General features: G+C 50.9%; 1 protein-coding gene across 1 annotated transcript in view; it reads right to left on the bottom strand.

Annotated features, from left to right (window-relative positions):
* Positions 1 to 23,167, bottom strand: part of ASAP3 (ArfGAP with SH3 domain, ankyrin repeat and PH domain 3) — a 56,974-nt gene that overhangs the window by 7,548 nt on the left and 26,259 nt on the right. Inside the window, 18 exon segments of the mRNA XM_066270131.1 lie at positions 74 to 159; positions 1,079 to 1,256; positions 1,486 to 1,580; positions 1,810 to 1,943; positions 2,068 to 2,258; positions 2,365 to 2,413; positions 3,748 to 3,835; positions 4,133 to 4,202; positions 5,085 to 5,194; positions 5,362 to 5,448; positions 5,613 to 5,688; positions 6,497 to 6,582; positions 6,795 to 6,906; positions 7,133 to 7,291; positions 15,181 to 15,230; positions 16,391 to 16,465; positions 19,370 to 19,515; positions 19,610 to 19,682. Coding sequence (XP_066126228.1) covers positions 74 to 159; positions 1,079 to 1,256; positions 1,486 to 1,580; positions 1,810 to 1,943; positions 2,068 to 2,258; positions 2,365 to 2,413; positions 3,748 to 3,835; positions 4,133 to 4,202; positions 5,085 to 5,194; positions 5,362 to 5,448; positions 5,613 to 5,688; positions 6,497 to 6,582; positions 6,795 to 6,906; positions 7,133 to 7,291; positions 15,181 to 15,230; positions 16,391 to 16,465; positions 19,370 to 19,515; positions 19,610 to 19,682 — 1,865 coding nt within the window.

The raw sequence follows: 23,167 nt of genomic DNA, 5'->3' as shown, positions 1-23,167 counted from the left end.
GAGGGGAGTGGGAGAAGAGCAAGGCAAGGGGAGCAGTGTGGGGACAGGGACAGGCAGGCGTGGAGGTTCTCACCCATTCTGAATGATGAAATCCACCAGGGGCAGGGAGGCCTGGTTGGCGACTCTGACAGCCAAGTGCAGCGCGAGCTCTCCGGGTACCTGAATGCACGCCCACACCTCTGAGTCTCCCCCAGCTCACCTGCCTCCAGCCCGTTTTCACCCTCTTGAACTTTTGCTTCCCCCTGACACCTCCAGTTATGAAGCTGCAAGACCCCTGAGAGATGAGACTGGATGAATAGACCTCATGTTTGAAGGGGGGTGAGAGACCATTCCTTCCTTCATCTCTTCCTTCAACGCTCTGGCTCCTCTTGCCCCATAGATGCTTCCCAGACGAGGTTCTTGGCCCTGGGCTCCTCTCTCTGCCACCCAGGACCTCAGCTAACCTCATGCTTTCGGCTACCACTCACATAGGCTGTTCCAAGTCCTTACCTCCCCGGCATACTGCAGCTCACTGCCCACTGGACAGCCCCACAAAGATGTCAGACAGCTCAAAGATATGCCATCCAATTTGTGATGTCCAAGCGGTCAGCAATTCCTGTTGATTTAATCTTTCAGATGTCTCTGATACCCCACCAGTTCACATGATGTTGTTATTGGAAAAGCCATGTGATGGCCTTCCCTTCCCTGATCTAATCTCACCTACCTTTATCCACTTCTAAGGGCAGTCAAGGAAAGAGATACTAATACTTTATTGCACATATATTATGCACTAAGCACTTTACATATATGACTTAATTCTCATTTCAGCGCTGTAGGTGCTATCTGTCTCACAGAGGAGAAAATGAGACTCAGAGAAGTTAAGTAATCTGCTCTAGATCACACAGCTAGGAAAAGACAGAGCCAGGATTATGGCTCAGGTCTGCTTGACCGAACTTGCACTCTTTCCCATTTACTCCTCTGATGGGTGGGGCTTCAGCAGATGTCAGAGCTGGGCAGAGGGGAGTGATAACAGCTGGTTCTTGTAGAGCTGGGGAGTATATGTGTGCGAGTGGGTTGTTAGTACCCTTGGAGGTCTCACCTGTCCGTCGGGCGCTGGCAGCAGCTGTCCAAAGTCCTGCCCATTAGCGAAGGCCTCCAGTAGGGACAGGAGATCCCCATTACAAATGGCTGTCCAGAGTCTCTGAGGTTCAGGTGTAGACCGCTGGGCAAACCTGTGTTCCACATACTTGGCCACGATATAGTCCCTGCGGGCACTCCTGCCAAAGACAACCACGGGAAATCAGAGCTAAAGTTGTTTCCACCAGCTGACCTGTGGCACCATCCCACAGGAGGTACAATCTCCTTTTCCCCAGAACCTGTCCTGGACTCTTCCAGATCTGAGGCTCCCCTCTCCCCAGACCTCTGGTCCAAGGCCCTTCTGAGACCTTGGGAGCTGGGAAAGTAGAATTCCCAGCCAGGACGCCCTCCATCTGAGAATCCCCTTACATGTCACTGTCAGCTGAGGGTTTAGGGCCGCCATGTGAGGGCAGCTGGGCTTCCATGACTTCATTGAAGCGCGTGTTTCCGATGTTCAAAGCCAGCTGGAGTCACAGAAGTTAAGACTGGATGGTTAGGATAGCGCCCCCTGGAGGACTGAGCCCCCCCCCCCAGGTCCCGCCCCGACCTTCCCCTTTACTGGCTCCTCTTGTTTTTGCCTCGCTTGCGTGAAGCCCTACTCGACCCCAAAAGCTCCCACTGAGCCAATCTGCCCAAGCCCGCCTCCTGGTCAGACCACACTCCTAACCTCCTCTGGTGCCCCTCTACCCTCACCAACAACTCGGAAGGGCCCAGGAGGTCCAAGGTGAGGGACTGCATGCGCGAGAAGCGCACGCCTAGCTCGCGGTGGACTCCAGAGCATTGGATGCAGGTGAGCACGCCCAGATTGGTGCTGAGCCACGTGGGGTCTGCAAAGGACAGCATCTCGTTGCTGGAGGTGTGGGCCCCACCCCTCCACTTCCACCTCCCTCCTCGCCATGGCCCCACCCCTCCACTTCCACCTCCCTCCTTGCCCTGGCCCCACCGCCGGACCTGCAGCCGCACAGTCGCAGCACTGGCTGTTCCCGGGTCTGCTCTTCACCTCGGCAATGAGGAGCTTGGTGAGGTCCTGGAGCTCCCCGTCCAGCCCCGCGCCACCCCAGGACCCCGGGCTGCTGCTGGGCTCCCCAAGGAAGGCAGTGCTCAAAGCTTCGTCCTTGCTGTTCTGCAGCACTGACACCCACCTGCAGAGAATGTATGGGGTGCTGTGGGAATGTCACCCTTGGCCTTGGGGGCCGTCCATTGGGCTCCCCAACTCCCATCCCAGGCTGGTCGTGGGGGAGCACTCACGCCTCACACTCATGTTCGTCCTCCGCCTGGAAGTGGTACGTCCTGTTGTCTGTGGGGAGAAGAGGACATGTCTGGCCCACAGAATTCCTGCCAGCCTTTCCTGGGCTCAGGAAGCCCTCACCCAAACCACTGGATCCAGAGGGGCCCGGCTCTACCAAGCTAGGAGTGGGCAGGTCATGGCAGTGGCCAGCAGAGGGGGCAGTTTCTCAGAAGTCACCTACAAAGGAGGATCCCAACAAGGTTCTCTGTGTGAAGCCAGGTTTCCAGGGTCAGGGGAGATCTTCAGGGCACAGGGCCCCACCTAGCTCAAAGGCAGGGTTTCCTCTGAACCCAAAGCCACCACCACACCTGGCCCAACAGCCTCTATCTGTTCTCCCTGCATCCCATCTTGTCCCCTTCCCCCAGCCCATACCAGCTGCCACATTGTTGTTGCCTAAGGTTCTGCTCTAACCACACCATTCCCCTGCTCCAAGACCCCCCTTGGCTCCCTACTGCAAGGAAATAAGATCCAACTTTTTTTTTTTTTGACAGAGACAGAGAGTCAGAGAGAGGGACAGATAGGAACAGGCCAACAGGAAGGGAGAGAGATGAGAAGCATCAATTCTTCATTGCAGCTCCTTAGTTGTTCATTGATTTCTTATATGTGCCTTGATGGGGGGGGGGAGGTAACAGCAGACTGAGTGACCCCTTGCTCAAGCTGGTGACCTTGGGCTCAAGCCAATGACCTTGGGCTTCAAACCAGTGATAAGGTCCAAACCTTTAAGAGGTATTCCTAGTCCTCATCTCCTAATAATCCTATGTGAACCCTACACACTTTGGCCAAACTGGCCAGACCCTCTCTCCTGTTTTAATGTCTTTCCTCACGCCAATCCTGACTCCTAAAATGCCTCCCCAAACTCTACCTCCTGTCCTTCAAGGCTAATGTCAAATGCTCTCCCGCCAAGCAGCCCTTCCCGGTTCCCCACAGCAGGCAGGCCTTCCTCTCTTCAGTCTCCACAGCGCCATATCCGCCCCTCTCTTCTGGACACTCCCCCTCATCTTTCAGTCCTGGGTCCCCAGTCACACGCCTGCCTGCCGGAGAGGGCTGCCTAAGGATGAGACCTAGGCCTTTCTCAGCCTATGCCTGTCTCCAGGAAGGCCTGATACCAAAGGCCCCAAAGAATGAAAAGTGAACATTTTAAAGTAATAATAATTCTAAAAGCCAAATTACCCAAATCCACTCAAATATGCTTTACAGAGCGTCCAGGGCCTAAGGAGTCTTTGGCCTGCAGCTTGATAAATGTGCGGAATTGGACACAGGCCCCTATTTGCAGCCCCCTGGTTGCTGACAGGTCTCTCAGAGAAGCCTTGGGCAGTTGTGGGGAAGGGACAGGGACTACTCACGAGTCACTAGGTCAAAGCACTTTTTCTCCTCAGGGTTTGGCCTCACTTGGCATGTCAGCAGGGTCAGTTTCACAGGGGGCCGGTTTATCTGTGGAAGGTTGGGGATGGAGGATGTCCATGTTACCCTCTGGAGCTCCCAAACTCTTAGGCCTCTGTTTGTCAATCTGTTTAATGGGCATAATTCTGTTCCAGTATGCCTTCTCCCAGCACCTCAAGGTTGTGGAGTGTGGGCCAAGACCAGAGGTCTCCAGCAACCTGGATCCAGGTTTGGGGGTTGGTCTTAGAGTAGAGGGCTGACACCTGTCTGCTCAGAACACTAGGAGGAGAAAGGCCCCGTGGTGCTCTGAGACAGGACACCACCACCCCGCCCCGCCCCGGGCCTCACCATGCTGTGTGAGATGGTCAGGCAGCCGTACTTGACTCCACACTTCCTCTTCTGCCAGACTCTTCGAATTCTAGGGCCCAGAAGGATAGAGAGACAGTGACCCACAGCTCTCCCCTAATTCCCCAATATCAGACCACCGAGTCCTGGACCAGATCACCAGCCCCACCAAATGAGCTCCTGCCACACCACTTCATCCCTTCTGGCCCCTGACTCCTAGACCCCACTTTCTGGTGCTCCCTCTGAAGGAGGAGATGCAGCTCTGCCTATAAGCAGCTTCCAGTCTGATGGGGGAAACAGCCTCACTTTCTTGGAATCTTTGTTCTAAAGGGGCTCATGTGACCTTGAGTCTCTGAGAACTTCTAGTCTGATGGAGGAGCCACAGCCCCCAACCTTAGGGAGCTCCTTATCAGACAGGAGGAGCAGCTTGACCGTGACAGATGAATTATGGTTAAAGACAAAGCAAGATAAGTATGGAGACCCAAAAAATACAAATAGCAAATCCGTGCTCCAAAGCTACTTAACACTTTTAACTAGTTTAACAGTGTTATTCTTCTCTCATAAAAACTGATTAAAAAGTAGAAAGATCAGCCTTTGCATTTCACAGACTGATTTTTCTACACCAGGGAGCAAGGCAGAGGCAACACTTTCCTTTCCAGGCATATCCAGTATATCGCGGAGGTTGAGTGAGGGCATGCAGACTGTCTAGGGCACAAGTGCTCAAAAAGTGTTAGCTGCTGCGGTTCTTCTTCAAGGTAAGAACAACTGGTGACTTCTAGAAGTTCACGTGCCCAGGATTGTGAAGATTCTACATCATCACAGTGGAGGGTCTTAGAACCCTCAGGGTTTATATAAATGATAAATAAGTATAGTCCCTTTGGCCAGCAACTCCAACCTTGACAATTATCGGCTATGTGGCTTTGGGCAAGGTACTTCAGCGCTTCAAGTCACTTACCCATCACTTTTCTTGTATAGAAAGCCCACCTTCTCTGTCCCAAATTGCTTGTTGCCTTGGTGCTGGTGGATGCTGTAGCCACCTCCTGAATTCTTCCGGCTCATATTCTCCTGTTCCTCAGACATGCAAAGGAGACCTCAGGTCAGGAAGAGCCCCATTCTGCAGGTGTCTCCCACAAGGAGATGGAAGGGGACACTGAGAAAGCTTCTTCCTCCCTACTCCCTGCATTCTGTGCCTTGGGGGAAAGCACTCCTTTTGGGATGAGCCAGGGGCTGACCTCTCTGTTCTCAAGCTGCAGTGTCCCTCGGAGGGAGTCCCGGAGCTGGGTCAGCTTCTGCAGCTCCTCCTCCTGGGCTTGACGCAGCTGTGGGACAGAGGGCAGGACCCCGTCACAGGCCAGAAAATGTGCCGGGTGCAGAGCCCAGAACCAAAGAGTAGGGCAGGAGCCAGCTCTTCTGCATCCACAGATTCTCCCAGAAGGATAGGGGGATTGACCACATGTCAAAGGGCAAGGCCCACCCAACTTACTGCATGTACTGAGGCTGCCAGCTTCTCGATGAAGGGGGACAGGCTCTGAGCAGCCTTCCAGCCATCTTGGAAAAAGCTAAGAGGTGCAAGGCCAAACAAGAGACCAGAGAGAAATGAAAGGGAGAGATGAAACATGAAGTATGGAAGAGGTGCTCCAAGGGTCATCAGGCAGTATACTCTGATAGTCAAGAATAGGCACTCCAGCCCTGGTCGGTTGGCTCAGTGGTAGAGCGTCGGCCTGGTGTGCAGGAGTCTCCGGTTCAATTCCCGGCCAGGGCACACAGGAGAAGCACCCATCTGCTTCTCCACCCCTCCCCCTCTCCTTCCTCTCTGTCTCTCTCTTCCCCTCTCACAGCCAAGGCTTCATTGGAGCAAAGTTGGCTCGGGCGCTGGGGATGGCTCTGTGGCCTCTGCCTCAGGCACTAGAACGGCTCTGGTTGCAACAGAGCAATGCCCCAGATGGGCAGAGTATCGCCCCCTGGTGGGCATGCTGGGTGGATCCCGGTCGGGCGCATGCAGGAGTCTGACTGCCTCCCCGTTTCCAACTCCAGAAAAATGCAAAAAAAAAAAAAGAATAGGCACTTGGAGTTTGAGTGTCCAGGTCCAGATCCCACTTACTAGCTGTGTGATCTTAGTAAGCCTAAGCCTCAGTTTTCTCACCCGTGAAATGGGATGGTAACAGTACCTGCTCACAGATGAGTAGAGGACTTAGTGCCTGACACACAGAGAGTGCTCAGTAAAGAAGAGCTGTGAAAACATTTCCGACAAGGTGCAGACATACAGAGTCCTTGAAGGTCTGCTAGGCCCTTGGCATGAGCCTGTTTTCTGTGCCTGACGGCTTAAGGGGAGTGTGGGGTGGGGTGGGGACATGGGGGGAAACCTACTTGTGCTGGGCGTGGAAGAACTTGATGAGGCTCTGCAGGAAATCGGGGCCTTGCTTCATCTGGCTCTCCCCGGCTTTGAGCAGATACTGGGGGGAGGGCAGGGCAAGATGTGAACCCTCAGGACAAGGGGCTGCAGACCCCACCCAGGCTAATCCTCTTGGCCATGACTGAAGGTTGGTGGCACCCTAAGGGCCATGTGACCAGGACCTGAGCTGAGCCTGGGTCTGGCACTTTGGAGGTTCAGGAGAGGCAGAGAGGCAAACACATGCCACCCCACCCTCCCTGGAGCACCCGTTACCTCGCACATGTGCAGCTGGAAGACACGGCGCTCTCTCTGTGTGTCCTTGGCCACCTCCCCAGGGTATCCTTCTGTCACCCTGGCCCGGTCCCTCTCCTTCTCCAGCCTGGCCCTAGGCCCCAGGAAAGAGAGGCCTGAACACCTCCGGCTAGCCCCTTTCATGCCCCACCATCCCTACATCCTCTCTGCCACGGGCACACAAGAGAGAGGGGGCCTCCTGTGTGCCCACTGGGTGGCAGGGCTGGGGTACACGAAACCCAGAGGCTCATGGGGGAGAAACGGATGAAACAAATCACAGCTGTGAGGAGAGCGGTGGGGGAGTAAAATGGGGACTCGACCTTTTCCGGCTGCTCAGGAATTGATGTTTGAGCTGGGATCTGAAGTCTGAGAAGTTGCCTTGGAGGAATCTAGGGCTGGGTAGGAGGATCAGAGAATGTGACGGCCGGAGGCAGGAGGGACCAGGAGACCAGATGGAGAGGGAGGTGGTTCCAGGTGAGCTAAAGAGGGTCAGACCATGCGGGGCCTAATTCAGACCCTGTCAGTGTTCTTGGTCTTTATCCCAAAAGCAATGGGAAGGACTTAAGGGTTTTTATGGAGGCAGGTGACGGGCTCAGATAAGGGCCAGGTGGGAACTGGGATGACCACTTCGGATTTTTCTGGAAGTGATTTAGTACCATGTGGGCTAGACTACTAAGTACCTTCATTCTCTGAGCCATGGAGCTCCCATTTAATGCTTAGAAAAGCTTTGTTCTTTTCTTTGTAAGGGAAAATAGAAAGCGCTTCCCATCCTTGTAAATGAAAGTAACCTGGTTCTTCTCCCTATAAATCTCAACGGTTGTCTGTTTTTTCTCCTTGGAGATGGGTGGAACTGTGAATAAACAGTTTCCTGGAAATCCCACATCCATCAGACCCCTCACTCCCAGCCAGGTGAGTATTTCCATATCGGAGGCTGGGCATCTGTGACCACGAATCCTGTATAAAGGCTTCACTGAACAGTTCTGTTCCCAAGTGGGTGCCAGCCCTGAGCAGAGAAGACAGATGTGGGACACATTACAAACTGCATTATTTCCCTGATTCGAGCCTCAGTCTTCTCATCTGAAAAATGGGGACCGTTTCCTGTACCCAGATGAGATAATGTTTGGAAAAGGTTTAGCACATAGAAGACACACTAGCTATTATTACTATAGGCCCCTGTAGGCCTCAGTTTCCCATCTGTAAACTGAAAAAGCAATGGGCTGGACAGGTCCCTTCTGGCACTAAGCTCCAGGCCTTACTGAGGTCAGACCTCTGGAACAGTGTTCACATGCAGACCCTCTACCTGAAGCAGTTTCTCAACCTTGGAACTAAAGACATTTTGACCACAAAATTCTCTGTCGTGGGGGCTGTCCTGTGGATGGAGGATGCTTAGCAGCATTCATGACCTCTACCCACTAGATGCCAATCTCCCCAATTGTGACAACCAGAAATGTCTCCTGGGGTGAGGGTGGGGGTGCAAAATCACTCATGGGTGAGAACCACTGCTCTAGTGCAGGGTACTGCAGGCTTTTACATTTTTACTTAACATTTCTCATAAGTGGCTAATTTTCATCCTCAATGGACGTTGTGGCAGGGTGGTGGACTTGGGGGGTAAGTACCAGCTCCGTGAAACAGGCCTGAGGCTAGGGTTGGCACTTCTTTTTAGATCTGAAGATGAGCAGCAGAGAGAGAGGCAGTGGCTGGGCCTGCAGCGCGTTAGCAACAATGGACCTAGCACCTTGCTGAGGAGGGCAGGGGGCTGAGTGGGCAGAGCAGCTGGGAGGGGGCGTGCATCGTTACTAGATCTATCTTCAATAGTGAAAAATGAAAAATAAGTTAAATGTCTATCTGTAGGAGGCGGTTAGATCAATTATGTTACGTTCTTATGAAGGAATACAGCTCTTCAAAAGGATGGGGAGGCGCTGTACACTGTAGCATGGGAAGATGTCTGCTGCAGGGTAAATGCACAGGCAGGAGGACAGTACAATACACTGGCCAGAAGTGTGGTCTGGATCTGAATGACCACCCCCTGATTTACTTAACCTTTATAAATCTTTCTAAACTTCAGTTTCTCCATTTCAGAAATGAGGCGAATACGATCTAGTTCTCAGATGGTGTGATTCCATGGGACACATTTAGCACAGTCCCTGGCATTTGGTTAGCCCTCAATAAATGGCAGGATTATGAATGATGCTATGCTAATGATATTAATGATTATAATAATAACTATTGGTGATTCCTTTACAGAATTCTTTTTTAGTATAGGGCACTTCTTTATTTATTTATTCAATATTTAAATATTTGTTCAAGTCACACAGGCTCTAGTATGGCAAAACTAAAAAGAAAAAAAAAACACGGTCTAGTAGAGATTAAAGGACAGAGCTAGTTAGCTCAGGATGAAGATAAACTGTAAAGTACCATACATAACTGTGAATTACCATAGTTCCATCCCACAGCCTCAGCTCTGGTAATTTATAGAGATCTATCCTACAAAGTCTGACACAGTCACCTAAGATGACCTGAGACACCTCAAACTAATAGCTGGGGAATGCTTTTTATTCCATTACCCCCCCCCCTTCCCATAAAATAGCAACTCCCGCTCCTTCCCTGTTCATAAACATTTCAAGCATTGGGAAGGTTTTATTTCCTTTGAATGGAGAGGCAGCAGCAGGAGTGAAGTGAACTAGTGAGTGAAAAGTGCTGAATTGCTAGTTACTGAGTAGAGCGAGGTAACTAGAGAAGGGGAGGACAGCAACAACATTCAGGAGATGGGAACAGATACTCTGGGGGCAGGAGGGGGGCAGGGGGGACGGAGATGGGAGAGAAGAAGAGAAAAGGAATCAAAACAAATGATGCATGTGCCAGTCTGACCTTGACCCACCTGTCCTGTGACGCCTGTTCCATTCTGACCACCCTTCCCTCCACCCAAACAAGACTGCCTGCCTTTGCTGCCACCCCTGTGCTGAGACTTTCACTATGGCACTATTCCTTTGTGCTCTCATTATTCACTGAGCCACCTCTCTTCTTGCTATAAACCTTAGTGAGATTTCCCCCCCTCACTACTTACCTAAAGGTTGGGGATAATAACAGCACCTTTCCCTGCCAAGGGGAATAAATCTGATAACAGATGTAAAGGGCTTATCTCAATGTCAGGTACAAAGGGAGTTCTTAAGTAAGTATTAGTATTAACTGCTATTATTACTAATTCTAGTTTTTAAGCACTGTAGTTATAACCCCATTTTACAGATGAGGGGCCTGAGATAAGTCATTTGTTCAAGTCACACAGCTGTTCAGTGGTAGGGCAGGATTTGAACCCAGGTCTATCTGCTGCTAGTGCCCTGGGAACAGCACTGGTACCCAACACTGTGCTCAGATTTCTTCCATCCCCCCTTCCCAGCCTGGTTCCCTTAGCTGGTGACAGTCACAGTATCTTTTTTGATAGAGCATGATCAGGGACTAGTTTACAGATAATGAAGCTGAGACCCAGACGAGGACCATGATTGCCCACGATCCCAAGCTGGCCAGGGGAAATGCTAGGAGCAGAGGTCGGGGCTTCTGCTGCCTCTCAGCCCCTGGCTGTGTTATTCTGGTCCCAGTTCGGGCTCAGAAACATGGCCAATAAATACATGTTGAACTGCAGTGCCAGGCGCTTTATATGCGCTGCACTTATGTCATCCCTATGTCAACTCTGCAAGGGGTCACTGGCCCTACTTTGCAGATTAGGAAACAGACCTGCACATGGAGCAGCCTAGATAAACTCAGCCCCTGCACAGGGCCCGGGATGCCTTTCTCAGCAGCCCCAGGTACAGAGGGGAGCCCTTCTCCTATAGGAACAACCCAGGGATGAGACTCCCGGTGGCATCAGACAGATGCACTCAGGGCCCTGGGCCCTTCCAGCTGCTGCCCAGACTGGTTTGGTAGGAATGAAGTGGAATTACTCATCGGCTCATGGCTCATCAATATCTAGCTGTACCTGGAGTGCTCATAAAAAGAAATGTACACAGCCTGACCAGGAGGTGGCGCAGCGGATAGAGCGTTGGACTGGGATGCGGAAGGACCCAGGTTCGAGACCTCGAGGTCACCAGCTTGAGCGCAGGCTCATCTGGTGTGAGCAAAAAGCTCACCAGCTTGGACCCAAGGTTGCTGGCTTGAGCAAGGGGTTACTCGGTCTGCTGAAGGCCCATGGTCAAGGCACATATAAGAAAGCAATCAATGGGCCCTGGCCAACCTCAGTGGTAAAGCATTGGTCTGGCGTGCGGAAGTCCCGGGTTCGATTCCCGGCCAGGGCACACAGGAGAAGCACCCATCTGCTTCTCCACTCCTCTCCCTCTCCTTCCTCTCTGTCTCTCTCTTCCCCTCCAGCAGCCGAGGCTCTATTGGAGCAAAAGATGGCCCGGGCGCTGGGGATGGCTCCTTGGCCTCTGCCCCAGGCGCTAGAGTGGCTCTGGTCACGACAGAGCGACGCCCCGGATGGGCAGAGCATTGCCCCCTGGTAGGCATGCCGGGTGGATCCTGGTCGGGCGCATGCCGGGGTCTGTCTGACTGCCTCCCCGTTTCCAGCTTCAGAAAAGAAAAAAAAAAAAAAGCAATCAATTAACAACTAAGGTGTTGCAATGAAAAACTGATGATTGATACTTCTCATCTCTCTCTTTTCCTGTCTGTCCCTATCTATCCCTCTCTCTGACTTTCGCTCTGTCTCTGGAAAAATAAATAAATAATTTTTTAAAAAAAGAAAAGAAATGTACACAGACACCCGCACCAGGACATGTAGCTCCACCAGTGTAAAATGTATATCAGGAGCCTGGAGACCATGTAACATGGCTGCAAGAACACTGGGCTATGAAGCTTTGGGTTTTATTGCTAACTCACTAGGTAACCTCAGCCAAGCCCCTTATTCCATCAACTACACAGAATCTTTTGTTTAAATGAAATCTTACAGGCAAACTTAATAAATAAACCTGGTAAAAGCAGAGCTTCTTGCCTGACGTGTGGTGGCGCAGTGGATAAAGCATCGACCTGGAACACTGAGGTTGCCGGTTCGAAACCCTGGGCTTGTATGGTCAAGGCACATATGGGAGTTGATGCTTCCTGCTCCTCCCCCTCCTCTCTCTCCTCCCTTCTCTAAAATGAATAAATAATAAAATCTTAAAAAAATAAAAAATAAAATAAACCTTTAAAAAAAAAAAAAGTAGCCTGACCAGGCGGTGGCACAATGGATAGAACATCGGACTAGGATGCGGAAGACCCAGGTTCGAGACCCGGAGGTCACCAGCTTGAGCGCGGGCTCATCTGGTTTGAGCAAAAAGCCCACCAGCTTGAACCCAAGGTCGCTGGCTTGAGCAAGGGGTTACTCGGTCTGCTGAAGGCCCGCAGTCAAGGCACATATGAGAAAGCAATCAATGAACAACTAAGGTGTTGCAACGCGCAATGAAAAACTAATGATTTATGCTTATCATCTCTCTCCGTTCCTGTCTGTCTGTCCCTGTCTATCCCTCTCTCTGACTCACTCTCTGTCTCTGTAATAAAAAAAAATAAAATAAAATAAAAAGCAGAGCTTCTTGGGGAAGGTCAGGGGAAGGTTTATTCTTCCCATTTGGTAGACAATGGCCTGAATGGCTAAAGGCTTATTTACGGTAACTCAGGAAGGCCAAGTGACCCACATCAAATTATAAAGAAAAAGACAGCCTGTGTGTCCACACCCCTCCCTCGGCTCTAATGAGAGCAGATGGCCATGCCCATCACAGTTCCCATATCCATCACCACAGGCTTGGCACCCACAGCTGGCATGTACATGGAGATGCTGCTGGTGTGGGGAGAAGTCATGACCTTCATTCAGACTCGGGGAGGTCCCCATGGCTCTGGAAGCTGGAGGAAAAATAAAGCTCCAGGACTACTTCTTGGAATTGAACCTACAGAAATAATCATGGGTGGGAGCAAAGATTTAGTTCCAAGGATGCTTCCCCAATGATAGGAGTAGATGAATTACATTGTGGATTATGCAGATGATGCCACTGTTTAAATGACATTATATAAAAATATGTAATGAAAAAAAAAAGAATATGTAATGATGGAGAGAGATGGTCACAATGCATTTTAAACTATGAAAAAAGATTACAGCCTGACCGGGCGGTGATGCAGTGGATAGAGCGTCGGACTGGGATATGGAAGACCCAGGTTCGAGACCCCGAGGTCGCCAGCTTGAGCGAGGGTTCATCTGGTTTGAGCAAAAGCTCACTAGCTTGAGCCCAAGGTTGCTGGCTCAAGCAAGGGTTACTCAGTCTGCTGAAGGCCCATGGTCAAAGCACATATGAGAAAGCAATCAATGAACAACTAAGGTGTTGCAATGCGCAACGGAAAACTAATGATTGATGCTTCTCATCTCTCCATTCCTGTCTGTCTGTCCCTGTCTATTCCTCTTTCTGACTCTCTCTCTCTCTCTGTAAAAAAAAAAAAAAAAAAAAAAAAAAAAAAAAATTTAAAAGAAAAAAGATTACAAAACAGTATGAATATTATGACCTCAGGTTTTTATTTTCTTTTTTTAAGTGAGAGGAGGAGAGACAGTGAAACAGACTCCCACATGCGCCCCCACCAGGTGATCCTGGCAACCCCCCCTCTGGGGCTGATGCTCACATCAACAGAGCTAGACCAACCGAGCTATCCTCAGTGCCTAGGGGGACGCACTTGAACCAAGAGAGCCATTAGCTGTGGGAAGGAAAGAGAAAGAGAAGCAAATGTTTTTTTGTTTTTTGTTTTTAATTTGCTTATTGATTTTAGAGAGAGGAAAGGAGAAAGAGAGAAAGAGAAACATCATATGCACCCTGACCAGGGATCGAACTCAAAACTTTGGCATATGGGGACCAACTGAGCTACCCAGCCAGGGCTATGATGTCAGTTTTGTAAAAATATTTCCTTATATATAGAAAAATAGCTAGAAAGATGTTAATAACATATTTCATGTTTAAGACACATTTTTTCCCGAAAAATTGGGGTCTAAAAACTGGATGTGTTCTATCCAGTGGTTGTAGATATTTTTACTTGCATTTCTCACTTTTTTGCTCAGATGAGGAATTGTATGAATTTTATGATGAATAAAACTCGAGTTCAATAACTTTGCAATACATTTTTTTTTCCAAAATTTGGGCCCCAAAATTAGGGTGAATCTTATACATGGGGAAATATGGTACTTTTGCCTTGGGAATTAAGGATTTTCTTCCCAGAGTTTGGTAATTTCTCCTTCCCCTGCTTTTTTTAAGTGATAAAATTATTGTGCTACCCACACCATGTAAAAAAAATGTAAAGAGACATACTAGATACTCCCCACACAATCTTAATCCTCTCCTTAATATAATTAAACTTTTTTCTTCTTTTATTTCATAGTTTCGAAGTTATTCATAACAAACATGTATAGCTTTTGCAAAATGCAAGAGAAAATAATTTTACAAAAAGAGCTATGTGTTCTGGCAGGGGTCTCCAAACTTTTTACACAGGGGGCCAGTTCACTGTCCCTCAGACCATTGGAGGGCTGCTAAATACAGTGGTCCTCTCACTGACCACCAATGAAAGAGGTGCCCCTTCCAGAAGTGCAGTGGGGGCTGGATAAATGGCCTCAGGGGGCCACATTGCGGCCCGTGGGCCGTAGTTTGGAGACGCCTGCGTATAGTGGACCTGGCTGGGCCCTTGTAGAGCGTTGGGCTAGGACCTATATAGAGTCCAGAAGACAGAGCATGAGGTATCTCCACTCAGTTTGTCACTGGGTGCCCAAGGCTCCTTCTGCCCCCATGATGACATCGGTGGTACACACAAGAGGCAGGGTATGACATCAACTCCCTTTGCTCTTCAATGTCTAACTAAATGTTTATAGATTCCACCTGGTGTTGCAGAAAGCTCAAGGAACATGTACCCAAGTTCTGCCTCTGCCTAGCTGTGTGGCCTTGAGAAAGTGACTTAACCTCTCTGAGCTTCCAATTCCTTCTCTGTTAATTGGGATACTAATGTCTCCCTCACAGAGCTGGGTGATTGTGAGGGTGAAATGACCAGCATATGGAGGTGTTCAGTAAATGGTAGCTCCTCGCTGTCTCTGCCACACCTGGCCCGCCAAGGAGATGGGTCTCCGAGCAGCATTCTGAGGTCCCTTCACAATAGCTCCCCTTTGGCAGTCTTATGCTCCAGCCCCCAGACTCTGGTTAGGCCTGCTCATAAACCACCACCACCACAACATTTCCCACGCCCTGGAAACGCCTCTAAAGAGCAAGATGTCATGTGTTTTGGGGTGACATGTCCTGGCAGTGTTCAGGTTCTTCCCAGATCCAGCCTCTTGCTGCAACATAAGAGTCACTCTCCCAGGCAAGCCACCCTGGCTGCAGCCACTTACATTTTGGCTTCATAGTCCTTCCACGCCTTCTCCAGCTGTTTTTTGGAATCCTGTGGTTTAAAAAGAACAATTTGCCCAAAGGCGCACTTGGGATGTGGAATCAACTGTACACTTTGCTACCTTTATGGAAACCCTGCACTTTCGTACTCCCCTGTACCTGTCAAAGCCATACTCCAACCAGGTTGCAGGCTGACTGCAAACCTGCTCCCCCCCATAGAAACTAACCCTATTTCTCAGGGCGAGCCCCTTCTCTCACCTGACTACTTCCCACAGTTGCCAAGAATCAGTTGGATTTGGTGGACCCAAGACTGGTCATGGGAATATTTTGGGGGTCTGTACTGAATTATCTCCCTCCGAAGATGAAGGTCACCATGAGGGTGAGGATGCGGGGGTTAAAGGTCAGACCTCCCCCACCACAACTTTATCCCACTATTACCTCCTGCCTGGGACTAGATCATCCTCTCAACAGGAAGGGTATAGTTAGAGGGGACACAAGCAGAGAGAGGCTAAGAAGTCTACCTGAGGTCACACAGCAAGCCAGTAAGACCTGGCTGATCCCTGGCCTAGTTTGCCTGGGCCTGGCTGCTCACACCCTCAGAACAGCCCTGACTTCCAGGTGCCCCAGCCAGCCAGGTGAAAAGCTACCTGTCTGGTTTGGGTGGGTCCCAGTCTGGTGTCTAGCCGAGGGCGAGGAGGGAAGCCTCTGTGGGGAGGACAGCTCCCCCTCCGGGCCCTCTGGGGCGGCCTTTCCACAGAGATCACTCATCATTATTCATCTTCTCGGGGTTCCACTACCTCAAGCCAGGAGCTGCCAGGTGCAGAGCCAGCAGCCAGCCCGGGAGCGAGGCGGGAATCCGGATCCCGCACTGGTCCTCCCACTGACAAATTGCGTAGACGGTAAACAGGTCACCAAACTCCCTGGGCCCCTATTTCCTCAACTGCAAAATGGGGATGACAGTACCTAGACAATCTAGCTCACAGGATTGTAAGAATTCCGTGAGTTATTCCACATCGGGCCCTGGTGGCCAGCAGGCCAGCCGCCCTAGGCTGACGCCAGAGCCAGGTCCTCTGTCCTTCCAAGGGTCAGCAGTGTGGAGTTGGTACTCCCACCGCGACAGCCTGGCTCGGCCTCCCCTGTGGTCTCCTGCCCGGCCGGGTCCTGCTCCACCCCAGCTCTGGGCATCCTGCCCCCGCTCCCACAGAAGCTCACCTGTCGCCCGTCCCTTAGTTGCCCCTTCAACAGACTGTCCAGTGGGAAAGAGACAATGTTGTTCAGGTTCTGAATCTGGAAAAAGCAGAGACCCCCACCTTAGGTGAACATATGTCCAGCCCAAGGGGCTCGAGAACAGGGAAGCACTGTGAGGCACGGGACATCGCTGGGGTCAAGGAAGCAGGGGAGAAAAGGATGCGAAGGCGGGAGGATGGAAGGGGGTGGTGAAGTCGGCCTCCCATAAAAGCTGTTCCATCTCCCCCGACTAACCGGACTCAGCGCCTCACTGCCCCGGGAACGCCCATGGTCAGTCTCATCGCCTCTCTTTGTGAGGAGCTCCCTCCTCCCCTTTCCGGCTCTCTGAAGCCCCCTTGTCATGCCCACCTGTTGTTTTTGTCTGCCTAGTTCCTGTCTCCCTTAATGTGGGGAACCCTTCCCCTGTGGTCACATGGGGTGAACACAAGATTCAGAGCTGACCAGAGAGTACCCCATCTTTGAGCCACAGTGGTTGGATCAGGAACAGGCACGTGACCCAAGAGTCAGATCCTTTCTGGGACTTTTATACCAAAGACATAGGAGAAAGACTGTGTCTTTCCTCAGGTAAGACAGGAGCCTGGGCCTGCTGGGCTTTCCTGCCCACTGAGCAGAGACAGAAAGTATCGGAGAAAAAGAAGGAGCCGAAAGCCAATTGCTCTCCTGGACTTTCCATCACAGGGGCCAATGAATTCCCCTTTTAAAAATTAACCTAGTTTGGGTTGAGTTTCTGTCATCTGACAACCTCAAATGACCCATCTAATATTTCAGTCCACTTTTCAAGGTACAGCTCAGGTCTCCCCTCCTCCAGGAAGCCTTCCTGACCACTCTTGCTCATGGCCTATGCTGACTTCTCGTTTTCTGAATGATGGCACCACTAGGCCTCTGATCCAGTCTGCGGGGTCCTTGAATTCATGCCACGCTGCTGGTATTGCTTAGTATCATCCCACATCTCAGTTCCTGTCTCCCCCTGTAGATTGCGGCTCTTTGAGGCAGGGCCTGACTCTTTCCTGTGTCACCAGCCCCTGGTACAATACCTACCACAGAGTAGATCTTCAGCAACCACCAGTGTGAGTGGCACAAGGGAAAGAGAGGTAGAGACAAAGGAGGTCACTAATTCAGCTGCACTCACACACTGTGACAGGCCTCTGTGTGTATGCCTGTGTGCGAGGCAATGCCACACACAGATACAATGACAGATGGCCACGCTAGCTAACACTTCCTAAGCGCTCACTTCAGAGTAGGCACCTAACTTGTTTGCTTCTTCATTACCACTCTGTGAGGCGGGTATCACTACTATCCAGGTTCTACAGATGAGGGGCCCAGGCTCAGGCAGAGTGACTCAGCCAGGGTCACACACAGTGAGCAGTAGAGCAGGGGTTCGAGGCCCCGGTCAAAGCCTGAGGTCCGGGTACTTAACCACTGAGCAAACTGCTTCTTGGAGACCAAGAAGGCACTGGAGGGCACTGGTGGGACTCAAACCAGGAGAGCCACGAGCTGAGAGCTGGTCCAAGGAAGCCTAGAGGGAGAGGGGCTCTCCAGGAAAGGCTACAGCCAGGCTATGCTCGGATGCTTGAGCCAGACAACCAGGGTTCAGATTCGGCTGTCTGACCTCAGGCAAGTTGCTTAACCTCGTGTCCTAGTTTCCCAGCCTGCGAAGGGGAGACAATAGGAAAACCAACCCCACCAAGCTGTGCTCGTGAATTAAATGCATTAACCATAAGGTATTGAGAACCAGGCCCACACACAGGAAGAGCCTGCATCTCAGATGGCCTCAAGGCAGCAGCTCAAGGACAAGGGAGGTGGCCACCTGAGAAAGGAACCTGAGGCCACTGGGTCCCTGCAGAGCTGAGAGGCTTGTTGACACAAGGCAGGCTCTAGGCTTTGATGACAAAGCAGATGTGGTTGGGAAAGCAGAGGACAAGGAGGGCTCAGGAGAGGTGGTGGCATTAAAGCAGGAACCCCGGAGTCTGCCCTCCCCAGTCTCCTCCAGGGAGCCCTCCTTCCTCCCCAGCCTCCTCCAGGGAGCCCTCCCTTCTCTCCAGCCTCCTCCAGGAAGCTCTCCCTTCTCTCCAGCCTCCTCCAGGAAGCTCTCCCTCCTCCCCAGCCTCCTTCAGGAAGCCCTCCCTCCTCCCCAGCCTCCTCCAGGGAGCCCTCCCTTCTCCCCAGCCTCCTCCAGGGAGCCCTCCCTCCTCCCCAGCCTCCTCCAGGAAGCTCTCCCTCCTCCCCAGCCTCCTCCAGGGAGCCCTCTTTCCTCCCCAGCCTCCTCCAGGAAGCCCTCCCTCCTCCCCAGCCTCCTTCAGGAAGCCCTCCCTCCTCCCCAGCCTCCTCCAGGGAGCCCTCCCTTCTCCCCAGCCTCCTCCAGGAAGCCCTCCCTCCTCCCCAGCCTCCTTCAGGAAGCCCTCCCTCCTCCCCAGCCTCCTCCAGGGAGCCCTCCCTTCTCCCCAGCCTCCTCCAGGAAGCTCTCCTTCCTCCCCAGCCTCCTTCAGGAAGCTCTCCCTCCTCCCCAGCCTCCTCCAGGGAGCCCTCCCTTCTCCCCAGCCTCCTCCAGGGAGCCCTCCCTCCTCCCCAGCCTCCTCCAGGGAGCCCTCCCTCCTCCCCAGCCTCCTCCAGGAAGCCCTCCCTCCTGTGGTGCTCTTTCTGGCTATAAGACCCCCTCTGCTCCAGGGTAATCACCACAGAAGACAAAGAGGAGGGCAGAAATGGAGGAAGGAAGAGAGACAAAGAGAGACAACATGGGTAAGAAGTCTGGGGAAGAAGAATGCAAAGGTGTTCAGAATTAGAAAGGGACCTCAGGTCGTGGGTCAGAGGTCAAGGGAGACTAGAGGTCAATGACAACCTGGGAGAAGGGTGGACACCAACCCTTTCCTGGCCAAGTTCTTAAACCCACCAGATTTACCCTGAGCCGGGGCTAGGGGCTGGCTGAGGAAGGGTCAGTGGCCTCACCAGGTTCTTGAAGAGTGCGGCTACCTCGCGAGTGAACACAGCCAAGTTCAGGAAGCCAGTGGACAGCTCATGACTGTTTTGGGACAGGTGGCTATTGCCTAAGGATTCCACGGCCTCTCGGTACTGCTCCTCATTCTCCACATGGCCTGTGGAGACAGGGAGGGGAGCTCTGAGTTAGCTCCAGGCTGGGGCTGGGGGAGGGGCGGCCTGACCAGGCCGGCATCGGGCACACTCACTCACCGAGGCCAGAGCTGTGGATCACCCGCACAGCCTTCTTGATTCGCTGCAGGATGGCCTGATCGCCTTCCAGGATCTGGAAGCAAATGTGGACAGAACTTCAGGGATGCCCAGCAGGAGGGGTGCCTGACTCCACAATCCTACCCTCCAAACACACAAACAGTTTCCTCCCTAAAGTCGTCCTGCACCCTCCATCAATCATAGACCACCCTCTTCTACCCAGACCACACAGGAAGCCGTAGACTTGTCACACCACTCCAGGAGGACCATAGACTTCTCCTCAATTCCCACGCAGGCCGAGTAAACGCAGCAATCCTGCAGCATGTGGCATAGTGGGACATGCCAGGCCTGGCTTGAATCGTGGCTCTGGCACTAACTAGTGTGTCAGCCTAGACAAATCTGTTATCTCCTCTGAGCCTTGGATGCCTTGTCCACAAAATAGGGATGATACTGATGATACTGTGAACTCGAGGAGTTGTTGAGGGAATTAATGATTTTATGAATATGTACAAAATGCTGAGCAAAAGGCCAGGGAGAGAACATGGACATCTCTATAATCTTGAAAGACACAGATGGGGGAACGCTGGTTCCCCAAATCCCAGCCTCAATAAACAGCCATGTAAGAACAAGGAGGCGGAGGTGGCATGCCACGGGCAGTGAGACCAGAGAGGGCAGAGGGGACACACTCACTCACCACCCCACTGGAGAGAACTGGTGGGATGGCATCAGGCAACCTCAAAGTCCCGGGACAGCAGAACAAACAGACTGGGGAAGGCCAGATGTGATGGCGAGAAGCAGACCTCAGGGCCCAGGTGGGCTCACCCCACATGGAAACTCCCACTCTTTCAGTGGGGTGTGGAAGATGCCAACCTCATGAAACCCTTATGAAATACATAGTTAAATTGGAATGTTAGGGCTGCAAAGGGCCCGCGGAGCCACAGATGAGGAATTTGAGGCCAAGAGAGGGCAGTACCCAGTCAAATAATGAGCAGGCAGCAGAGCTGGGATTCCAGGGGTGCCCCAGGATAGCGCTCCACCCATGGCCCCACCCAGCTCCCAGCCCCACCTGTTTTGTCCAGTGACTAAAATGGGATCAGAGTTTCATCTCCAAAGAGTTACTGCTACGTGACAAGAGCTAACAAACACATTGGAATGGTATTTCTAAAGATTCTAAACAATGCTCACAGAAGGACATGCACAGGGCAGAACTTAGAGGCCATGTAGAGTGTCCTCAGAAGCTTCTGGCATGTGGGAAGCCTCTGAAAAGATGGGGGTCTGGTTTTGAAGCCCAGCTCCACTGCCTAGATGTTGTGTGACCTTGGGCAAGTCACCTAATCTCTGAGCTCTCTGATCAGCTACCTGTAAAAGAATAGAAATAATGCCTACCTCTCAAGGTTGTTATGAGGATTATTTTGTATGAAATTATGCATATAAAGGGTTTACATGGTGCTAAGCAGAGTGCATCCTCAATGAATAGTACCTGTGATCATTATCAGCAGCTGCTGATGATGATAAAAAGGTCCAACCAATTCTGGATATGCCTGATCGGTGGTGGTGCAGTGGATAGAGCGTTGGCCTGGAATGCTGAGGTCCCAGGTTCAAAACCCCAAGGTCACCAGCTTGAGCATGGGCTTACCAGCTTGAGTGCAGGGTTGCCAGCTTGAGCGTGGGATGATCAACATGAGCCCATGATAACTGGCTTGAGCCCAAAGGTCATTGACTTGAAGCCCAAGGTCACTGGCTTGAGCCCAAGGTCACTAGCTTCAGCAAGGAATCACTGGCTTGGATGGAGCCCCCCATCCATATATAAGAAGCAATCAATGAACAACTAAGGTGCCACAGCTAAAAGTTGATGTGTCTGATCTCTCTCCCTTCCTGTCTCTGTCTCTGTCTGTCTCTAAAAAAAAAAAATCTAGATACTTTTCCTATATGGCTTAGAAACCTAATATCCTCCTTCCTGAGTATGAACTTCTTGAGATATATACTTTCATGTTTGGGACCAGTGGAGACTCATACAGGGCTGAAGAAAGAAAGCCAAGGGCTTAGGGAGATTGGGGAGAGGGGTCATAATTGAATCAGCTAAAGAACTAAGACTTCTTACTGGAGGGACAAAGGTAAGAGGAGAGAACATGGATATTTCTGTAGTTTCCAAAGACCCAGATAGGGAGACATGTGTCTGCCAAAGCCTTGAGTTCCACCTTGAAACTTGAAAAGGGAAAGCTATGTAAGGAGCTATGATTTCACTCCAAAAGACAGTGCATGGTAAAGATATGAACAGATTCCAAAGAAATTTAGAAAACTCCCTAAAAGGTAGCTCTGTGTGCCTAGCATTCAGAAGATGCTCAAAATTGGTTACCTCAATGAATGAATGATAGTTTGCAAAGTTCTGGACATGGACAAGAGAGGTCTACTATGTCCATGTCCATGCTCTAGATACCTTTTGGGGAGTCTTCACATCCCATGATACCCATTCTCTGAAAACTGCTTTCCTCCCTTCTAGTGGTGAACCTTTGCTGCTTTGTTTTTTCCAGCCAGAGATCATTGGACCAGGATGGACACTTGACCCAAGGTGGGCCAATCAGATTCTCTCTCCAAAGAATCTGGATTGGTAAACTAAAAACTGTATGATTTCACGCATAGGTGGAATACAAGACTGAGACTCATGGGCATAGATAAGAGTGCAGTGGTTACCAGGGGCAGGGAGATGCAAGGAAGGGGAAGGGGCTCGGGGGAAGGATGTAAAGAGGAATAAATATAAGGTGATGGAAAATGATTTGACTTTGGGTGATGGATATACAACATAATCGATTATTCAAATGATGTGGTGATATTTATCTGAAATCTATGTACACTTGTTGCTCAATGTCATCCTGTTAAATTTAATTTTCTAAATAAAAAATAGTAAATTAAATTAAAAAAGAGAGAGAGAGAATTTGGAATTGGGCTCTGGGAAGCTAGCTAATTGATTGGAAGTGGTTAAGCTGGGACATCTTGCCCACCATGTACAAAGTAGAAAGAACAAGGCAGATATACATATAGAAAGAAGCATGAGACCCATGCTGCCACAAAAGGCAGAAGAAAAGAGCTTCTCTGGTTTCTGGGAATCTTCCAGCTCCTCTTATATTGGGTATTCTGTCACTGGTATCTGAACATGGCTCTAACTGGTAAAGGCAGGTAAGTCACTCTACTCACCCAGAGACTGTCCCTTGATGGCCTTGTAAGACATCTCTCAGGAAATGGCTCCCCAGAAAGATACCACTCCTGTCCCTACTGCTCTTAACAACCAAGGTTCATACAGCTATCCACTCATTCATGCATGTATCCATCATGCATGCATGCATGCATACATTCATTCACTCATTCAACTACCTATTGTCTCTATGTATCCTACTCTATGTAAAAGACACAATCTCAGCTCTCAGGACATCACCATCTAAAGGAAGAAAGAGCCAAGTAAATAGATACTTGTAAAGCAACGTGATTAGGGCCACAATGTGAGCTAGACAAGATACCTGGGAGCCCAGGGGAAGCAGAGCAGTGTCTGCTTAGGAAGAGCAGGGA

The sequence above is a fragment of the Saccopteryx bilineata genome, chromosome 3, assembly GCF_036850765.1.
Source record: "Saccopteryx bilineata isolate mSacBil1 chromosome 3, mSacBil1_pri_phased_curated, whole genome shotgun sequence".
Classification (NCBI taxonomy): domain Eukaryota; kingdom Metazoa; phylum Chordata; class Mammalia; order Chiroptera; family Emballonuridae; genus Saccopteryx; species Saccopteryx bilineata.
This window is presented reverse-complemented; position numbering and strand designations above follow the sequence as displayed.